This window comes from Melanerpes formicivorus, unplaced genomic scaffold (assembly GCF_026170545.1).
Source record: "Melanerpes formicivorus ecotype bairdi unplaced genomic scaffold, bMelFor1.0.p_v2 SCAF_1, whole genome shotgun sequence".
Lineage (NCBI taxonomy): Eukaryota > Metazoa > Chordata > Aves > Piciformes > Picidae > Melanerpes > Melanerpes formicivorus.
The window spans coordinates 57,461,413-57,480,515 of record NW_027142353.1 but is presented as its reverse complement, the minus strand read 5'-3'; the positions used below and the strand labels follow the sequence as shown (position 1 = coordinate 57,480,515).

Below are 19,103 nucleotides of genomic sequence, written 5' to 3'. Positions count from 1 at the left end.
GTCACATCGACTTTAAAGAGGATGCTGCAGGACTGGAAAGGTTTCAGAAACGTTGCAAAGAATGATCAGTGACACAGAATGTTTTCTGCGTAGCTAAGGCAGCAACTAAGGCTACTGACAGAGAAACAAGGGAAAATGCAGCATAGGTCTATAAAACTTGTGTGACATGTAGAGGGGAAAAGAGAGAATAATTATTCATAATTTCTCACAATGTAAGAATTAAGATAATCAGCCAAAATCATTTGATAGCAGGTTAAAAAAAAACCACCAACAAACCAAACACAAAAGAAGCACTTTCACTACACAGATTATAACGAAACTGTGGAACTATCTGACAAGCCTTTTGCACAGTAAAAGTACACATGGATTCAGTGAGCAGTTAAGCAGAAAGGTCCAGCTAAGATTACTAAAATAACTGTAAACTCTGGCTCCAGAAGATGCAGTTTGGCAGTACTTATATATGTTCTGAGGTTGGACTGTGCTGGCAAGCTGGTTTACTGAAGGCTGTTTTATGGGAGCATTCAGATGCAAGTGAAGCAAACAGAACTTTACACATAGATCCTCCTCCATTTTAAAGTAGTACTATCAGGTTACAAAATTAAGATTTTGGAAATTAGAAAGTGACACAAGATAGCTGTGCAAGCTTACTTCTGATGCCTGGCACATTTGCATTCTCATTTCAAAAAATCATTCAACTGTGCACTTCTCCTCCTCCACCCTTTCACGCTCCAAAATACACAGAATGGACAATGTTCAGGGATCCAAACCTGACTGCTTTAGCAAGCACAGTTACTTTTTTCCCTAGAACTCCTACATCATTTACTTTACAACAGAAGAAATGTTAAGTTTATGTTACCAGTATGGTTCTGAGTAACATTCCATTTTGTATTCCAAATCAGAAACTTCAGACCTGCTGCTTCTTGTGGCCTCCTATATGATGCTGACCAAACTACTTAAAACCTTATGATGTGACTTAAAATGCTTTTTACTTTGCAGCTGCCCAAGGTGAGCCTCTGTACCTGATCAGCTCTCTGAGCTGCAAAAGCAGTCAGTAGGAACTGCTGATGCTCAACAGCTTTGCCCATAAGGCACAAAGAGAGAAGTGCTTATGCTCATGTCAAAACATTTTTCTCTCACCTGCTAACTGCAGCCCTTCAACGGAGATGCACATTACTACAGACAACTTGTCTACTACAATACAGTTATACATGCTTGCAAATCAACAGCTTTCACATTAGCTTGCATTATTTCAGACTCCATAAATAAGAGAAGAACATCATCTGTCACTGCCTCAGCTCAAAGGAAAGAGAATGTTTCTGAAACTTTGTACCAAGGTAATATGAGTGCTTAAGCACCACAGTAGCTGGCTATGAAAAATAACTACAGATGAAGAAACTGACAAGTTTGATTCTGCCCAAATGATTCATTAAATGGCTTCAGGCATGTTTTCATCAAACCTGTAAAACACTTTTATCCACCATCACTTAGAACATGACTACTGATAGGCAATAACTTCCTGGAGAAGAAAAGCAACCAGAACAATATACATGTTTTTGCAAATCAAAGCATAGAGAGCCGAGCGAGAATTTCAGTGAGTCAGCTGCCAAAAGATCCTAAGAGAGGCTTCTGAGATGTTTGGATAATACAGTGGAATGTAACTTGAAATCAAGGAGAGAACCCTGCCATTCAGAAAGAATGGCAACTACAGCAAACCAAGAGGTACTGATACTCAGTACTAACACCAAACATGTTTTGATGAAAGCACCAAAACACAAACAACCGCCATCATTACCACAAGTGTGTGGAAACATACCCAGCACAGGGTTCTTCCTCTTCTAGGAAGGTGTTAAATGGCTGATTAAAAGAAGGAAAAATCCTCTCTTGCCCTAACAGGATAGGCAGAAGGACTAATGATAAGTGTAAAGACACTTTCCAAAGTACAAGTAATTTATTACAAAAATAGGTTTGTGCAATAAATAAGAACTTAGTACTGAGTTTCACAGTGGAAAAAAGAAAGCCACAGACATGGGATGCTGCATTCTTGTCTGCTAGCAGATGAAGATGATGAACACACATACAGAACAGGAAACAAATCAACAACTCCAAAAAAAACCCAATTAAAAGCTTAATACAGAAAGAGAGAGAAAGGAAAAAGAAAAGGACAAGCTGTTCACCAAACCCACAAAGGAGCACTAGACAATAGCTAAATTCATGAAGTGGTTACTCTCTAAAAGAAACAGCCAGCCTACTGTCATATCCACCACCTCTGCATAAACTTTGAAGAGAAATCCTCTCAATAACATTGCTATTCAATTATCTTTTGGAGAAACAGCAGGACTTCTGCCTGAAAATTTCAGGCTGATTTTGCAGTACAGTTCAGCTCTTGATGTTACTCTGTGGAACTCACACATGAATTTAAGGTCAGGCTGAAAATGCTTCTTTCCTCACCCACAGCTATACTGGTTGATTTTGCTTGACATAACAGCTTTTCCATTTAAACTTCCAGAAGCTGATTGTAAAAGCTGGCGAGACGTCAAACACCACGCAGTGAACTGAGGAACAAAGCTGAAGAGAGCACGAAGAAGAAGTCCGAGCTGTATCTTTGTTCTCTGTTTGTGAATGTCCCAGTTTGTATGAACCTGATTACCTGGGCATAAGACGTTACACAGCTGAATGTTACCCCACCCAATACTGGATGGCAGAAGATAGCAAAGGTTGGCAAAAGGCAAGGAACAGTTTGAGGCTTATGTGTCAGAAAATACTGTAAGGGTTTTTTTTTGATGGTGATGTAGTTACATATAAAGGAGGACAGCCCTTTCTCTTCAAGAAGTCTTTACTGGAGTCATTAAGCCTATTCTTATGCACAGGCTGAAGTTATACTGCTACTGATGTCAGCGAAAGAGTCAGACATTCATTTCAAACCAAAAAGAGTAACTGAAATTTTGTTCACCTAAAATAAAAAGCTGTGTTACAAACCAATAAGCATTTTCCACCCTTCAGCATATAAACCAGGACATTTAATTGTCTCTTAAAAGGTCAACTAAAAGCTTAAGAGCTCAGTGTGTTACTTTCTCTTAATACCCATCTTTACATACTTTAAGCATCTATACTGGAGTGGTCAGAAACAAACTGGGTTTGGAAAGCGATTTTGAATATGTATGCATTTTTAACTACATGCATGCATCTTGGATCTAGAACATGCATCTAGTGGTTTCTCAAGGAAAAACAAAACTTCACTGAAAAGATTCTATTCTTAACATTCTCCAGAGTGCTCCACAATGCAGATTAAAAACTGCTTCAAGATTCTGATGGCAAACATCATATGAAACAAATGTGAGAATAACCCTAAGAAATTAAACATTTCGCCTGTTGGATTGTGTACAACAGTGACACTGTCAAGGGAGAATGTGTAGTTCTGATGGGTCTGCAATCCATAAGCACATTAAAGACATCTTTTTCAGTTTTTCACTTAGCTTTATTGTATTGCTTTTTAAAATTCAAATTTCAAACTGAATCACAGGATAACTGGCTGGATCACAGGAACTGGCTGGAGGGCTGAGCCCAGAGAGTGGTAGTGAACGGTGCCATATCCAGCTGGCGGCCAGTCACCAGTGGTGTCCCCCAGGGATCAGTACTGGGCCCCGTCCTCTTTAACATCTTCATTGATGATCTGGATGAGGGGGTCGAGTCAATCATCAGCAAGTTTGCAGATGACACCAAGTTGGGAGCAGATGTTAGTCAGTTAGAGGGTAGAAAGGCTCTGCAGAGGGACCTCGACCGACTGGACAGATGGGCAGAGTCCAATGGGATGGCATTCAACAAGTCCAAGTGCCGAGTGCTGCACTTTGGCTACGGCAATCCCATGCAGAGCTACAGGCTGGGGTCAGAGTGGCTGGAGAGCTCCCAAACAGAGAGGGACCTGGGGGTGCTGATCGACAGCTGCCTAAACATGAGCCAGCAGTGTGGCCAGGTGGCCAAGAAGGCCAATGGCATCCTGGCCTGCATTAGGAATAGTGTGGCCAGCAGGAGCAGGGAAGTGCCCCTGTACTCTGCATTGGTTAGGCCACACCTTGAGTCCCGTGTCCAGTTCTGGGCCCCTCAGTTTAAGAAGGACATCGAAACACTTGAACGTGTCCAGAGAAGGGCAACAAGGCTGGGGAGAGGCCTTGAGCACAAGCCCTACGAGGAGAGGCTGAGGAAGCTGGGATTGTTTAGCCTGGAGAAGAGGAGGCTCAGGGGTGACCTCATTGCCCTCTACAACTACCTGAAAGGTGGTTGTAGCCAGGAAGGAGACTCCCGGGGTCTCCCAGGCAACCAGCACCAGAACAAGGGGACACAGTCTCAAGCTGCACCAGGGGAGGTTTAGACTCGAGGTGAGGAGAAAGTTCTTCACCAAGCAAGTTGTTCGTCATTGGAATGTGCTGCCCAGGGAGGTGGTGGAGTCACCGTCCCTGGAGGTGTTCAAGAGGAGACTGGACGTGGCACTTGGTGCCATGGTCTAGTCATGATGTCTGTGTTGATAGGTTGGACTCGATGATCCTCGAGGTCTCTTCCAACCTTAGTTATACTGTGATAACATTACTTCAGGAAATTAAAAAATTATCTATAGGTTGTGTTGTTGTTGGGGGGGGGGGGGAGAAGTAAAGACATTAGCTTTCCTTAATGAAATGTTATTGTTGTATTCCTTATTGAATAGTGAAGGCTACATAAATTTCTCATACACATAATTCTAACACTTATATTGCAGTTGCAACTGTAATGTGATTAGACATAAGAAATACCTTTAATTTCAAGGCAATTCTACACATATGATTCATCTGAAACATTACTGTTAACCTATTTACAGAGCTGTCTTTGAATTTAGTATATTCCATGTGAAGTATCTGAGAGCACAGTTTACATAATGTAAGGATAAACACAATCTATATATGAGGACACTTCCACTTTCTCAAACTATGCCTTAATATCCACACCAAACTTATGAGCTCATACACATACATACACAGAAACACATGGAAGTTACCTGATCAAATAGCTGCTTGCCTGTTGTGTTGGGCTGGATGGCAAATTCCAGCTCTGCATCCATTGTGGTTACTCTGACATTGATCTACAGAAAATAAAGAAATATTTGAATCATGCTGTAGCATTGTAATGCCACCACAGACTGTGATTAACCTGTAAGAACCACATGGCAAGTAAATTCAACAATTTCCATGGTCTTGTATACACAGAACACAACAGTTATAAAAAACAGAAAGTTTGAATCTGAAAAAACCAAAATCTCATCTTTCATTTAGTATGAAAGTATATTCAGGGTAATATTTAACACTAGGTATGAAGGTCAAACCAGGGAACAAAGTTCAAAATCAATTTAATGGGACCGTAGATGTGACTACTGGACACAATTTCAGTGGGCTTCCAAACTGTGTGCAATGTAACACCACTCCTAGTGATACACCTACCATTTTAAAGTATTTATACTTGATAGTATAAAAACTCAAGCATCATCCTGCCATTGCCATTTCTAAAATTCTGAAGTTCAGGGGTCTTAAAGTACGGAGCTTGTACACCTCAGGACAGACTCATAGCAGATTCTGCATCAGTGGAAAGAACAACGGAAGATAAGCTCCCCCGTATACTGATCTCATTCAATTCTTACTACAGGACTAAAACACACACCACTATTCAAAGAACCTCTTATTTCCCCTGAAATAAAGGATCACTTCCCAGATGACTTCCAACAGCCACTGGTTTTATTTGTTCTAAATAAGCAACGAAGTTGGTGAGGGGTTTGGAACACAAGCCCTATGAGGAAAGACTGAGGGAGCTGGGGTTGCTCAGCCTGGAGGAGACTCAGGGGTGACCTTATCACTCTCTACAACTACCTGAAGGGAGGTTGTAGACAGGCAGATGATGATCGCTTCTCCCAGGCAGCCAGCACCAGAATAAGAGGACACAGTCTCAGGCTGTGCCAGGGGAGGTTCAGGTTGGATGTTAGGAAGAAGTTCTATACAGAAAGAGTGATTGCCCATTGGAATGGGCTGCCCAAGGAGGTGGTGGAGTCACCGTCACTGGAGGTGTTCAGGAGGAGACTTGACGGGGTGCTTGGTGCCATGGGTTAGCTGTTTGGGTGGGTTGGATTGATTGATGGGTTGGACACGATGATCTTGAAGGTCTCTTCCAACCTGGTTTGGTTTATTCTAAATAAAGGGGTTTTATTTATTCTAAAACAAGCAGCCAAAATATTCCACAAGGTATCTTGAAGCCTACCTTACTTGAAAGTACTACAGTCTGTTCCAATTTCTCTCCCACTGGTACACACATCAATGAGCATTTTCATGAAACAAAAAGTACTAAATGCACACAGTACTGTGTTCTCACTGTTAGAATGGTCCTCCATTCCTACTGCCAGGATATCAAACTTAACCTCTCTTTAACAAATAGGAATGTAAAGTGTTAAAGATCAAATCTACTGTGCTATAAATGTAAAAACTAGAAACATGAAACTTAAGGCACATAGATATAGCCTAATTTCTCTCTCACTACTATAAAGTATGGATCAGGAATAAATTAGGACTCATGTTACAGGTTCCTACACTACTTGATCTATGCCTGCATAAATCATTCCATTAACTATTTTCCCTAATCTTGCCACCAGGTGGAATACTTCGAGAAGTGAGAGTCCAGGACAGTCTCCACAAAACAGAACACAGAGAGCAGAGATGCAAAAAAACCAAAACCACAAGCTGCACAGAATTTTGTCCTCATGCAACAGATTAAGCTTGTTCACTCCTTTCTTCAGTGTCAAGGTAAACAACTTTGGGTGCGAGCTGAATAAACAAAAGTAGCAGGAGTCTAAGGACCTCCAGGTTATAGACCTGCAAACAAGGAAGATAGCAAGGGGGTAGTAAACTTTTTTGTTTGTGCAACCACTGATAATAAACAAGAGTTGAAGGCCTTGCAGTAAAAGATAGTAAACTTTTATTGCAAAAAAATTAGAGTGTGTGTGTGTGTGTTTGAAGAGGGGAAAGAGAGAGGTTTTCTGTAGATTCTCTCACTCTACCCACTTCAAGAGGAGAAAAGAACTGGACAGTTTCCAACAGAATAGCCCATTTTAAATGGTAGGTCTAACTCACTGAGAGCTGCACTAGTTTAAGGGCAGCAGGCTGCCCCCTAATTACAAGGGGTGGATTTTTTATTTTGTAAACAACTTTTTAATCTTAAAAATTAAGCCTGCTTTAGGGCAGCTACCAGTAAGCAAGTAACAAAGAATAAAGCTAAAATGTAACTTTATTAAATGCCAAAGCACTGTTACGTAACAGCATGACTGCCAAAACAAGAAGCTCACAGAGCTACAAAGTACAGCAAGTTCAGCTAACTGCAGCAGACTTCTTGGGAGCCCAAGCAGAAAGTAACTTCTTAAATATCATAGAATCAATAAGGTTGGAAAAGACCTTAAAAATCAAGTCCACCTGTCACCCAAGACCTCATGACTTACTCATAACAAATGGAATCTACAAATGTAAGAATTATTCCCTGAAAGTCTATGTCTAAAATACTCTAATTTTACAAACAGTAAAATAGTAAGTGTAATACAGAAACAAATTCATCAGGGAATAGAATAGGGCAGAATAGGGCAGAATAGGGCAGGTTGGAAGAGACCTTCGAGAGCCTGCAGATTCTGTTCACTTCTGGATGTTACTGCCTCAAAACCTGAGTACAGTAAAGAATTGCCACCTCTGGGATAGCTACAAATCCACATTAGGCACACCTGGTCACTCAAATGCATTACAGTAACTGCTTAAGTCTTCAGTATGATTTTCTTTTCCTTCAAACTTCTGAGTAACAGATCACCCAACTGCTAATTCATATTTACACTCTCAGGTCTACTAAGAAAAATCACAAACTAAATGATAGCAATATTAAAAAGAATACCTTTTATGCTATGAGTTACTGAAGACAAGACTTACAAAGTTAACTTTAGTCTCTATCATTTTCCTTCTAAAGCCATTTGGACTGACAGATTTTTGGTCCACAACTACCAGGCTTTTACAATCTTCTGTTATTTCACAGCTTCAGATATTTCTGGGTGTGAAAAACAAGATGGTTACTTTTGGCAAAACCCAGGAGTGAGCCTAGGTGGTTTGCTCTAATCCAGATCTCCATCACACAGCACAGTCTCGACAAAAACCTCTGGTGTGAGACACAGAGTCTGTGTAATAAAGGTATCCATCCACATTATAGGAATCACGGGGGAAGTTTCCACATTATAAATAAGTCTGGGAATTGAGGAGAAACAGGCAAAGTAAATTCAGCAACTGACCGTCACGCCTGTTGGGTATCCAGCTACTCTGTAGTAATGCTCCTGATGCGATATTGGTGACAGGGGGAAATTATCTGAACCACAAAGCATGAAGACAGACACTAATCCAAACACAATTACTCTGAACCAACTTTACCACATGAATATGGAAACAGGAAGGAGCTCCTGTAATGGTGACAAGAGAAATGTGGGAAGGCTTCCCATAACATGTGTTGGAATGCTAACACTACTCACTACCACAAAACTCATCTAATGCCTGCTTGTCAATCTTGCTCTTACAAGGATTACAAATCTTCCTTCAAACTTCAGAAGCTATGACAAAGCACTGGGCAAGACTTTGTTAATAACTACAGCTGCTCAGTCGTGAGAGAAATCCCATTCTGCTGTGCACAGGCCTAGGGTAGGAGCTGCAGCTGGTTTCATATGGTACATTCATATATCATTTTGACTGAACTCTGAGTAGATGCCTTCCAAGGATCCCACTCTGGTAAACTAATCAAGAAACTCTCTTGGTGGTTCTGCAATTCATAGGAGCATGTCTGACCAAACATTTATTTTTGTTTTTAAAACAGGCTAAAAAGTGTCTCTATAGAATCAATAAGGTTGGAAGAGACCTCAAAGACCATAAAGTCCAACCTGTCACCACAGACATCATGACGACTAAACCATGGCACCAAGTGCCACGTCCAATCTCCTCTTGAACACCTCCAGGTCTCCCCTGAGCCTCCTCTTCTCTAGGCTAAACAACCCCAGCTCCCTCAGCCTCTCCTCATAGGGCTTGTGCTCGAGGCCTCTCCCCAGCCTTGTTGCCCTTCTCTGGACACATTCAAGAGTCTCAATGTCCTTCTTAAATTGAGAGGCCCAGAACTGGACAAAGATGCAAAGATTTTTATTGAGGCCACAATTTAACAATTCTGATCACTTACTACTGACCTAGAGATCCATATGGGAAATACTTTAAAATGCTATTGTAAGCTTACTAACTGGGTAACTTAGACTTTGTGAATCCTCTGTCAAGGTCCACGTGGTAAGAGATACTCCCTCAATCCTCTACTGATCAGGCAACATCATACCTGAATGGCAGCTCCCCAGTGACAGACAGAATTGACATCTGGCAACACAGCACTCCTAGACCTTTATTTTTGGGGTTTGGGGTTTTTTTTTTTTGTTTTTTTTTGGTTTTGTTGTTTGTTTTTACAGGTAGCACCAGAAATTACAAACTTGGGTCACTGTGACATACACAGCAAAAAAAACCCCAACCAAATGTCCCACCCTCCCCCAACGTGGCATTGAAAAATAACCCCACAACCCACAGTCTGATGGGTGGGTTACCCCCATCCTTGAAGCAGGGGGGGGAGGGCTTGTGAGAGCATTGCCCTCCCTGCAGGGGGTTTTCCTCCTGGGAAACTAAGTCTGTTCCACTCCCCCTCCCTGCCCAGCAAGGCTATGAAAAGGAGGAGACTGCAGCCATTAGGTCTCCTGGCCCCTGCCTTTTGCCTGGATGAGGACTGTCGTTGGTTCCCCTGCTTCTCTGCCACATAGTCCTCCCTGCTGTACCCATGACTTTGCAAAGGACTGGTTTTGTACTTCATATTTCTTTTTTTCCTATCCATTCTTGTTCCTTTCCCTTGTGAACCCCACGTATTATTGTTACATGTATACATACACCCCGTTTAAAGAAAATTCTTTACCTCTCTACTTCCAAGCCGAATCCAAACTATTTTCCTCTCTATTGGGAAAGAGGAGGGGGGAGCGGGGGAGGGATTCTCAGCCTGGCCTCCATCTGCACTCTTAAGTCCCAGTTAAGGCTCAAACCACCACACTGCCATGTGCAATTAAACAAAAAAAGTAGGCTTTCTATGGCCATGTTTTGTTTTACTTTTTCTCTATTGGGAAAGAGGAGGGGGGAGCAGGGGAGAGATTCTCAGCCTGGCCCCCATCTGAGCTCTTAAGTCCCAGATAAGGCTCAAACCACCACACACGGGCAGAATATGCACACCTTTAGGGATTGCCTCTTTCTGGAAGAATTTAATCCTGAATATATGGCCTTTATGCAACTACAGGTTAAATTACATAAGCCAAGCATCTACAGGTTAAATTACACAAGCCAAGCATCTATACAAGTACAGTCTACATTTTAAAGGCCAAAATGTAAAAGACAAAAGAACACATTTAGTGAGTTACTTTGGTATTTTTTAAGAAGTTCCAAGAGGAGGAAAAAGCTTAGTATGAGGTTTTCTCCAGCTAAATACCTTTAAGAGTGCATTTTGTACAAATTTAAAAAAAAAGAAAAGAAAAAAAAAGCTGCTGTAAGAGGGTATAAAGAACACAGTGAAACAGAGCCCAGAAAAGAAGAGTCTGCTGGAGAACGTTACTGAAGGGCTCTGTTCTAGAGCACCAAATCTCTGTTTAGAATACCAATACCTACCTCACAGCTTGTAAAGTGACTATTTAGCTTGGCTCATTTGCCCACATTGAACAATATAAACAAGTGGCCAGGGGCAGAAAGCTTTCACCATAAAAGAATCACCAAACATTCAGAGAAAACTGATACAGAAAAGTATAGGTTTTCCTTATTTCTGACAAAATTGTCTTGTCCCAATGCCTGGGTACACAGACCTATTTTTTAACCTATCTGCAATAAAATTTTCCCAAATAATAATGCTTTAAACCCTTGCAAAAGTTATCCTCTTCACCTTCTAGAGAATCACAGAACAGTTGGGGTTGGAAGCAATCTTTAAAGGTCTTCTAGTCCAACCCCCTTTGCAGTGAGCAATGCCTCTTCAACTAGATCAGGTTGCTCAGAGCCCCTTCCAACCTGACCATGAATGTTTCCAGGGATGGGGCATCTGCCCCCTCTCTGGGTAACACATTTCAGTGTTTTATCATCCTTATTGTAAAAAAATTCTTCTCTAAATATACCCTCTTTTAGTTTAAAACCATCACCCTTTGGCCTATTGGAACAGGTCCTGTTAAAAAGGCTGTTTCTACCTTTCTTACAGGCTCTGTTTAAGTACTGAAAGGCTGCAATAAGATCTCCCCAGAGCCTTCTGCAGGCTGAACATCCTCAGCTAGTCCTCACAGGAGAGATGTTCCAGTCCTCTGACCATTTCTGTGGCTCTCCTCACGACCTGCTCCAACAGGTCAATGTCTTTCCTGGTCTGGGGGCTTCAGAGCTGGATGTTGTACTCCATGCAAGGTCTCACCAGGGCAGGGCAGAAGCGCAGAATACCCTCCCCTGACCTACTACTCATGCTGCTTTTGATGCAGTCCAACAAAATGGTTGGCTTTCTAGTCTTCATATGCACATTGCCAGCTCATGTTTAGCTTTTCATCCACCAGTCCTGCAAGTCCTCCCCACAGGGCTGCTCTCAATCCTTTCGTCACCCAGCCTGTACTGACACCAGGGATTGCCCTGACCCAGGGGCAGGACCTTGCACCTGACCTCGTTGAACCTCACAAGGCTCACACACAGGCCCACTTAGAACTGGCAGTCTGAGTTTGTGTGTGTTTCACCAGATTTGCTCCGCAATGATTACACACAATGGCATGGTTTGAGAGAAGACCACAAGTTGATTATTCATTGTGGAGGAAGCAGCTGATGTTTTTCTAACAAATGCTGCTAATAGGTTATGAGAACATTTGCCACAGCTCACAAAATAGTATTTCTATAAAACAATCTAAAGCAATATATCTATTAAATCATTTACCCAAACCAATACAGAGTACAGTCAATGAATGTACCTGGAACAATAAACATCCATGTGCACAAATTAGATGCTCACATTTCATATGGGAATTATATTTTTGTTCATTCTTTGACTGATTTAAGGACTTGAAACAACTACTTTTCCTTGTTGAATCTAACTTCAGCCCTCCACAACTTAATGAAATATTACACAGTTACTGCATCAGTCTTTGGACCTTGCCTCAAACAGATCTAGTCCATTGGATACGCTCAAAACCTGACTGTTAGCTAATAATTCCTATTGCTGTACTTATATTCTTGTATCTTCTGCCCCTGTACACTGCATTGGTTAGGCCACACCTTGAGTACTGTGTCCAGTTCTGGACCCCTCAGTTTAGGAAGGATGTTGACTTGCTGGAGCGTGTCCAGAGAAGGGCAACAAAGTTGGTGAGGGGCTTGGAACACAAGCCCTATGAGAGGACGAGGGAGCTGGGGCTGCTTAGCCTAGAGAAGAGGAGACTTAAGGGTGACCTTATTGCTGTCTACAACTACCTGAAGGGGGGTTGTAGACAGGCAGAGGTTGGTCTCTTCTCCCAGGCAACCAGTACCAGAACAAGAGGACATAGTCTCAGGCTGAGCCAGGGGAGGTTCAGGCTGGAGGTCAGGAGGAAGTTTTAGACAGAGAGTGAGTGCCCATTGGAATGGGCTGCCCGGGGAGGCGGTGAAGTCACCATCGCTGGAGGTGTTCAGGAGGAGACTTGACAGGGTGCTTGGTTGCATGGGTTAGTTGGTTGGGTGGTGTTAGATGATAGGTTGGACGTGATGATCTTGAAGGTCTCTTCCAACCTGGTTTATTCTATTCTAATCTATATAAGAAAATCATTTATAATAAAGAATTTTCTTCACACTAGCTCAGCTAATTACTGTATCAAGTTTGGACACTATATTATTTGTATTAAAGAGCAGCAGTGTGGAGTCCCACTGCTTTACACACTGCACAAATATATACCCAGCACACTCAACCTCAAGGCAGACAGAAGAGATGCAAGAGAAAAATTAATGAAGACGGGAAGGTAAAAACATAAGGAGTAAAAAGCATGAGGAACAGAAAGCTACAGGACAACAGCAAACAGGCTTTACCAATAGACAAAACAAAAGAAAGCAGTCCTCCAAACTGGTATCAGTTGTCTATTTATGCTGCAGAAATCAATTATATATTCAAAACAAAATTCAAACACTGCTCTACATGTCTCTTCCTGTAAAAATACTCTAGTCAAAAATTAGCTTATAAACTATTTCAATTAACTTGATCTTGCAAATATTAATTCAAATTTTAGATATTATTATTCCAAAATTTAACATCTACTCCTTCTGAATAAACAACACTGGAAAATGTTGAAGAAGTCTGAAAAAAACAACTAAATTCTTTTTTTAATCTTAGTAACTTTGGCATCTTTGAGGTCTCTTCCAACCTTATTGATTCTATGATTCTATCTACCCCTGGCACTATCCAGCCTAATGCTTTCTCTTTTCATGCCTTGAAGTCTTGTACAAAAATGCTGCGAACTACCAGCAAAACCGGATGACAACACACCCTATACATACAACTAATATTTCAGTCAATTAAACCTAATCCTCTTAGCCTATGAAATGATTAACAGTTATGTAACTAATGATGGCTAATTATAGTTTCTGTGTTACTATTTTTGGTAAAGATCTGGGAGAATACCATACAGTTGAGAAACATTGTGCATCTCTTCCTTTAGGAATAAGATTCAGCAAAAGCTCTACTCTTCAGTAAGCAAAGAACTAAGTACACTGACAACAGTCCTATTGAGAGCTCTGATTCTGATTACAGCAGCAAAAACCTAATTAAACAAAGTAGTCTTTTTTTTTCTTTTTAAGATGTATCACAACAGGAACTAAATGAAACTTCGTTCTGCACTGCTAAGCAGAATGCAGAATATTAAGTCTCAAAATTACCTTGTTTTAAAAGTAGGAGATGCTGAGTGAATTGAAAGAAAGGAAAGCCACTTCGTTACAAACACAGCCAGAAAGAACACACATTGCTATTGAAACAACCAAACAAGAAAGTGTTTCAATAATGAGTATTTTTTCATATACCTATTACATTAATACATCAGAGCAATACATTAGAGTCACTTTTACCCTTTCAGAACAGCCTTTTCACTCAAGCTATTTAACCTACTAGCCTCTAAGAGACAATCCCAAACACGTAAGAACAGTGACCTTTTACCACCACGTATAAGAAGATCACTCACAGTGGCATGAACCCTATCTCAGGCTGAGACTTCTTGAATAAACAAAAGGTCTTCTGCTTTAATATTCAACTATGTCAAGACCCTTTACTGGTCTTCATTTAGCTAATTTTGTCTGGAATATTATGTTAAGTGTCCAACATGAAAGCAAAACAGTGAAACTGAAACATATTCCACCATTTCTCCTGTGATTTAGCTTTTACTCATTTCACTAAACCTATCTACAGCTTAACTATTTCTTATCCATAACAAAAAAAAAACCCAATGATTAAAAAAAAAAGGAATAACTTAGTTGTACTGCACACTTCACATATATACAAGATGACCAGATTTTCTGAAAACTATCAGTTGGATCTTTACAGCACAATCCAGAATCAAAGTAATGAATACCTAAATAGGTCACAGTAATACAGAGAAGAAAGGTATAAAATGACACTGTCAAAATTCTCACCGGTTATGTTAACTGGGTTTTCTTAGTTCTTATCCATGATTTTTTCATTAGCTTTCAGGTTAAAAGACCTCCAATAACAAAACTACAGAACACTGACAACATGTATTTCAACAGCTGTCACAAAAGAGAACAAAGAGTTGAAGCACAAACAGTTTCCGGACTAGAAGTACATTTGGTTATTGTGGATTGTCTTTAGAGACAACTGCTAAGAGCTGCAGTGAATCTCCAGAGCAAGAGACCTTCTGCAGCCCAGTATTATTAAACCCTAAGAGAACAGCACAACTCTTCAAAGAACACTGGATTCATTAAACACAACCAGTGACCAGACTCCAAAGTGTGTGTGGGGGGGAGGATTGTAAAGCTCTCTGGCTCTTTCTTAAATCAAAATCTGAGGTTTGATCAGTAAAGCTGATAGTTAAGATCTTTGGCATGGGTGCTAGTTCTTCATTCACTGATTAACAATGATAATTACAGCATCCTGTAACTTAAAAGAAGGAATCCATATGGCCTTTTGTTTTGAGAAATATAATACATTTTATGACATTTCTAAATGGCTCCTCTCACATGGCTTCCCACTAAGATCTCATATGCATCTGCTTTGTCAGGAGACATACAAAAACAGCCCAACTTATGAGAGCTCTTTATATAAAGTCCCTCCTGAAAAACCAAACAAACAATTATCTCATAATTATCTCATTTGTAGCATGAGTCCAGCTTTTCCTAAGACCCAGCAGCTAATTTCCATTCCTAGGGTGGATTGTGAGCTCTTCCAACACTTCTGCAACCTCAGTTCTAAAGATAATGTTTTTCTTGTGAACAACCACAAACTCTATTTCCTACAATTTTCTCAGGTCCTTAAAATAGAGGGAACCCTGCCTGCTTAAATTTCATGGTGCCAATTTCAGAACTTAAAAGGCAGTAACCTCACACAAGCCTTTTTGGTTATTTTTCCTAGTCATCACACTCTGTGACTTCATTGCTTTGTAGCTGCATAGAGTTAGGGGCTTCAGGAACCACACAAACTCACAGTGACTTTCTGGATTATTCCAGAACAGAGATTCTAACCCTTGAACAGTCCCATACTTATATTACTCATTGGGCTGAACCAGTTCCAAATACTGGCATGCAATACACACTATTGACCCAGGTAATTTCTGATTAATAGCAAAAAGCTTTTACACATCTATATTTTTAGATTTGCCCTGCTTATAATCCACTACCACAATAAAAAAAGACAAACAAAATCCTCAAGACTATTACACAAACCAACTGAGCTGAATCCTGACAATTTGGTGCCACTTCTGAATGCTTTACCTACTGGATACAGGGGGCAGAGGCAACCAGAAGTCATTTAACACAGGGTAATCCTGACCTACCGATGCTACATCAGCAGCAAAAGAAATAAGCTGCTAAACAGAATTCTAAAACAAAAGTTGGAGATGTCTTTTTCCCCTTGATACAAAGTAGATGAGTGCTTAGATCAAGTGAGAAAAATAAGAGGTCATAAATATTGCTTATTTCCTCCATTTGATACTTACCTTCTCTAGGTTACACCCTCTACCATGGTAAAATTACCACCCAACTTTGTGCTGTTGCTGTCATATCTGATGCTTAACACATGTTCTGTCTTCCCTTGCCAAATCCCTCCACTGATTCTCAGGTATGTTCAACCAGGCTCAAATTATGCCTTCATTAACCACTATGTGTCATCTCATCTCAAATTCAACAATTCTTGAAAAATCATTGTTCCTGCCAGCCAAATGTACTCCAAGTTCATTGTAGTTTAAGTACTGCCCTCATCTCCAAGTGTACTCCATGAGACTTGCAGTACCAAGCTTTCTGGACCTTTTTCCCCATGCTGGTATTATACTATCTCAACTCCAATTGTGTGTTATCAGCTCTTAGGACAGGCTCAAAAGAACTCAAACTATTAAAACATCACCACTCTAAAACCCTGTTAGATTTTAGATGAGTATTAAAAAAAAGATACTTACTGGTTTCGGCATTTTTCCTGTTTTCTTTAGTGTCCTGTCCGCTTAAACCTTCTACAAACTGTTTGTCCCCTTCTGCTAAAAACAAAATGAAAAGAGTTGGGTTTGAATTTATGAAAACAAAGTTCAAGTAGATCACAGCAAGCAAATAGCAGAAATGCCAAAGCAGGTAAACAAGTGCTCTACGTGTACACAACAGATTTTTTCAGCAGATGACATACACGAAAAGCAACTCTTAGCCGGTACCAGAATCTTCCAAGTCTCAAAGTAGTAATCTACTTGGTTTTAGTAGAATATTAATACACCACTAGAATAAAGAGAGACTTCCCCAAGTGCTAGAAGCTTTTTAAAACTTTTGACATCAGACATCTAGCATTAAAAAACGTTAATATGATTAATGAGGAAGTAAAATTTGCACAAGCTACTCCAAAGTTGCAACCTAATCTGTCCACTCCAGTCATTGAAATAGCACGAACACAAAGGAAAAATTTAACATGATACCTTGGGACATGGTTTAGTGGCCATGATGGTGTTAGGTTGACAGTTGGACTTCATCTTAGAGGTCTTTTCTAGTTGAAACTATTCTACAACTTTAAAGTATCAAAGCTATATTTTATGTCTATAAAAGCACCTGTTTCTCTAACTGAAGGAATGACATGGTGATTTTTCCCAAATGAAGAGAAATGGAAGCATACTACAGTAAAGAAAGAAGAAAATAAAATAAAAGAAAGAAAATATGCTCTGCTTAAAATAGTTTCTTGCTTTTTTTTTTAAGCTGAAAAGCTGGAAGTTATGTCTGTGAGGTAATGAAAGTATTCAATACTGTGTTCTGCTCCAAAAAAGTTTTTATGCCTTAAAAAAACATGTCTGCAATGTTACTAACAGACAGAACCCTGATTCCTTGTCAATTCATCCTAACTCAGAACAGAATAATCACAGAATCAATAAGGTTGGAAGAGACCTTAGAGATCAAATCCAACCTATCACACAACACCTCATGACTAACTAAACCATGGCTTCAAGTGCCACATCCAATCCCCTCTTGAACACCTCCAAGGACAGTGACTCCACCATCTCCCTGGGCAGCATATTCCAATGACCAAGTACTCTTTCTGTGAAGAACTTTCTCCTCACCTCAAGCCTAAACTTCCCCTGGTGCAATTTAAGACTGTGTCCTCTTGTTCAAGTGCTGGTTGCCTGGGAGAAGAGACCAATCCCCACCTGGCTACAACCTCCCTTCAGGTAGTTGTAGAGGGCAATAAGGTCTCCCCTGAGACTCCTCTCCTCCAGGCTTGCACACTTTTAAGTACTTCCATGAGTCAGTCCTGTCACTGGTCTGCCAAGACTACCAAGGATGGCATAGCTTTCAAAAACATTAACTTATATTTATCCTAAGAAGAATGAAAGTGACACAATACTGAGAATAATGTGAGATTCTGTATAAATTATTTCTCATTTCCAAAAAAAATACAAAGTATTGTCATATTGTCATAAAGTATTGTCAGACCATGGAGTGCTGATGGACAGCAAGTTCTCCATGGAACAACAATGTGCCCTTGTGGTCAAGAGAGCCAATAGTATCCTGGAATGCATCAAGAAAAGTGTCCAGCAGGTCTAGGGAAGTTCTTCTTCCCCTCTACTGTGCCCTGGTGAGACCACACCTGGAATACTGCATCCAGTTTTGGGGTCCCCACTTCAAAAGAGACAGAGAACTGCTGGAGAGAATCCAATGGAGAGCCACAAGGATTAGGGGACTTGAGCATCCCCCCTATGCAGAGAGACTGAGATCCCTGGGTCTGTTTAGTCTTGCAAGACTGAGAGGGGATCTCATCAATGTGTATAAACATCTGTGGGGTGGGCATCAAGTGGAGTGGGCCAAGCTCTTTTCAGTAGCACACATAATAAGACAAGAAACAACGGGTTCAAACTCAAAGATTTCACCCCAACATGAGGAGAAACTTCTTTACAGTGAGGGTGACGGAGCACGGGAACAGGCTGACCAGGGAGGTTGTGGAGTCTCCTTCTCTGGAGACTTTCAAAACCCACCTGGATGCATTCCTGTGCAGACTACCCTAATTGATCCTGCTTTGGCAGGGGGGTTGGACCTGATGATCTCTTGAAGTCTCTCCCAACCTCTAATGTACTGTGATACTGTGTATTGATGAAAAGTTATTTTTCCTTGATTCTTGGCAATGAAAAATACAGTAAGCATTAGAAACATCTGCACAGCAACCTACGATGGGCTAGCATTTAATCTTAATTTCTTTCTCTGATCAGTAGATACATCTTTGAGAAAAGGGACTGGAAATAGAGATAAAGGAAGAAAACAGAATTTAAGAAACAACAGTGGTGTTGGATGATAAAGAAAAAT

The 19,103-nt window shown here is 40.6% G+C and overlaps 1 protein-coding gene across 3 annotated transcripts in view; it reads right to left on the bottom strand.

Moving 5' to 3' along the window:
• Positions 1-19,103, bottom strand: part of RDX (radixin) — a 48,832-nt gene that overhangs the window by 23,012 nt on the left and 6,717 nt on the right. For 2 of the 3 annotated variants that reach the window (XM_068144545.1, XM_068144527.1), the window contains 2 exons: positions 16,736-16,807; positions 5,024-5,107 (listed from right to left, as the gene is read on the bottom strand). In XM_068144545.1, the coding sequence (XP_068000646.1) occupies positions 5,024-5,107; positions 16,736-16,747 (96 nt within the window). In that variant the 5' untranslated portion in view covers positions 16,748-16,807. Of the gene's footprint in view, positions 1-5,023; positions 5,108-16,735; positions 16,811-19,103 lie in introns of all 3 variants that reach the window. The other variant, XM_068144534.1, reaches the window with a different exon arrangement.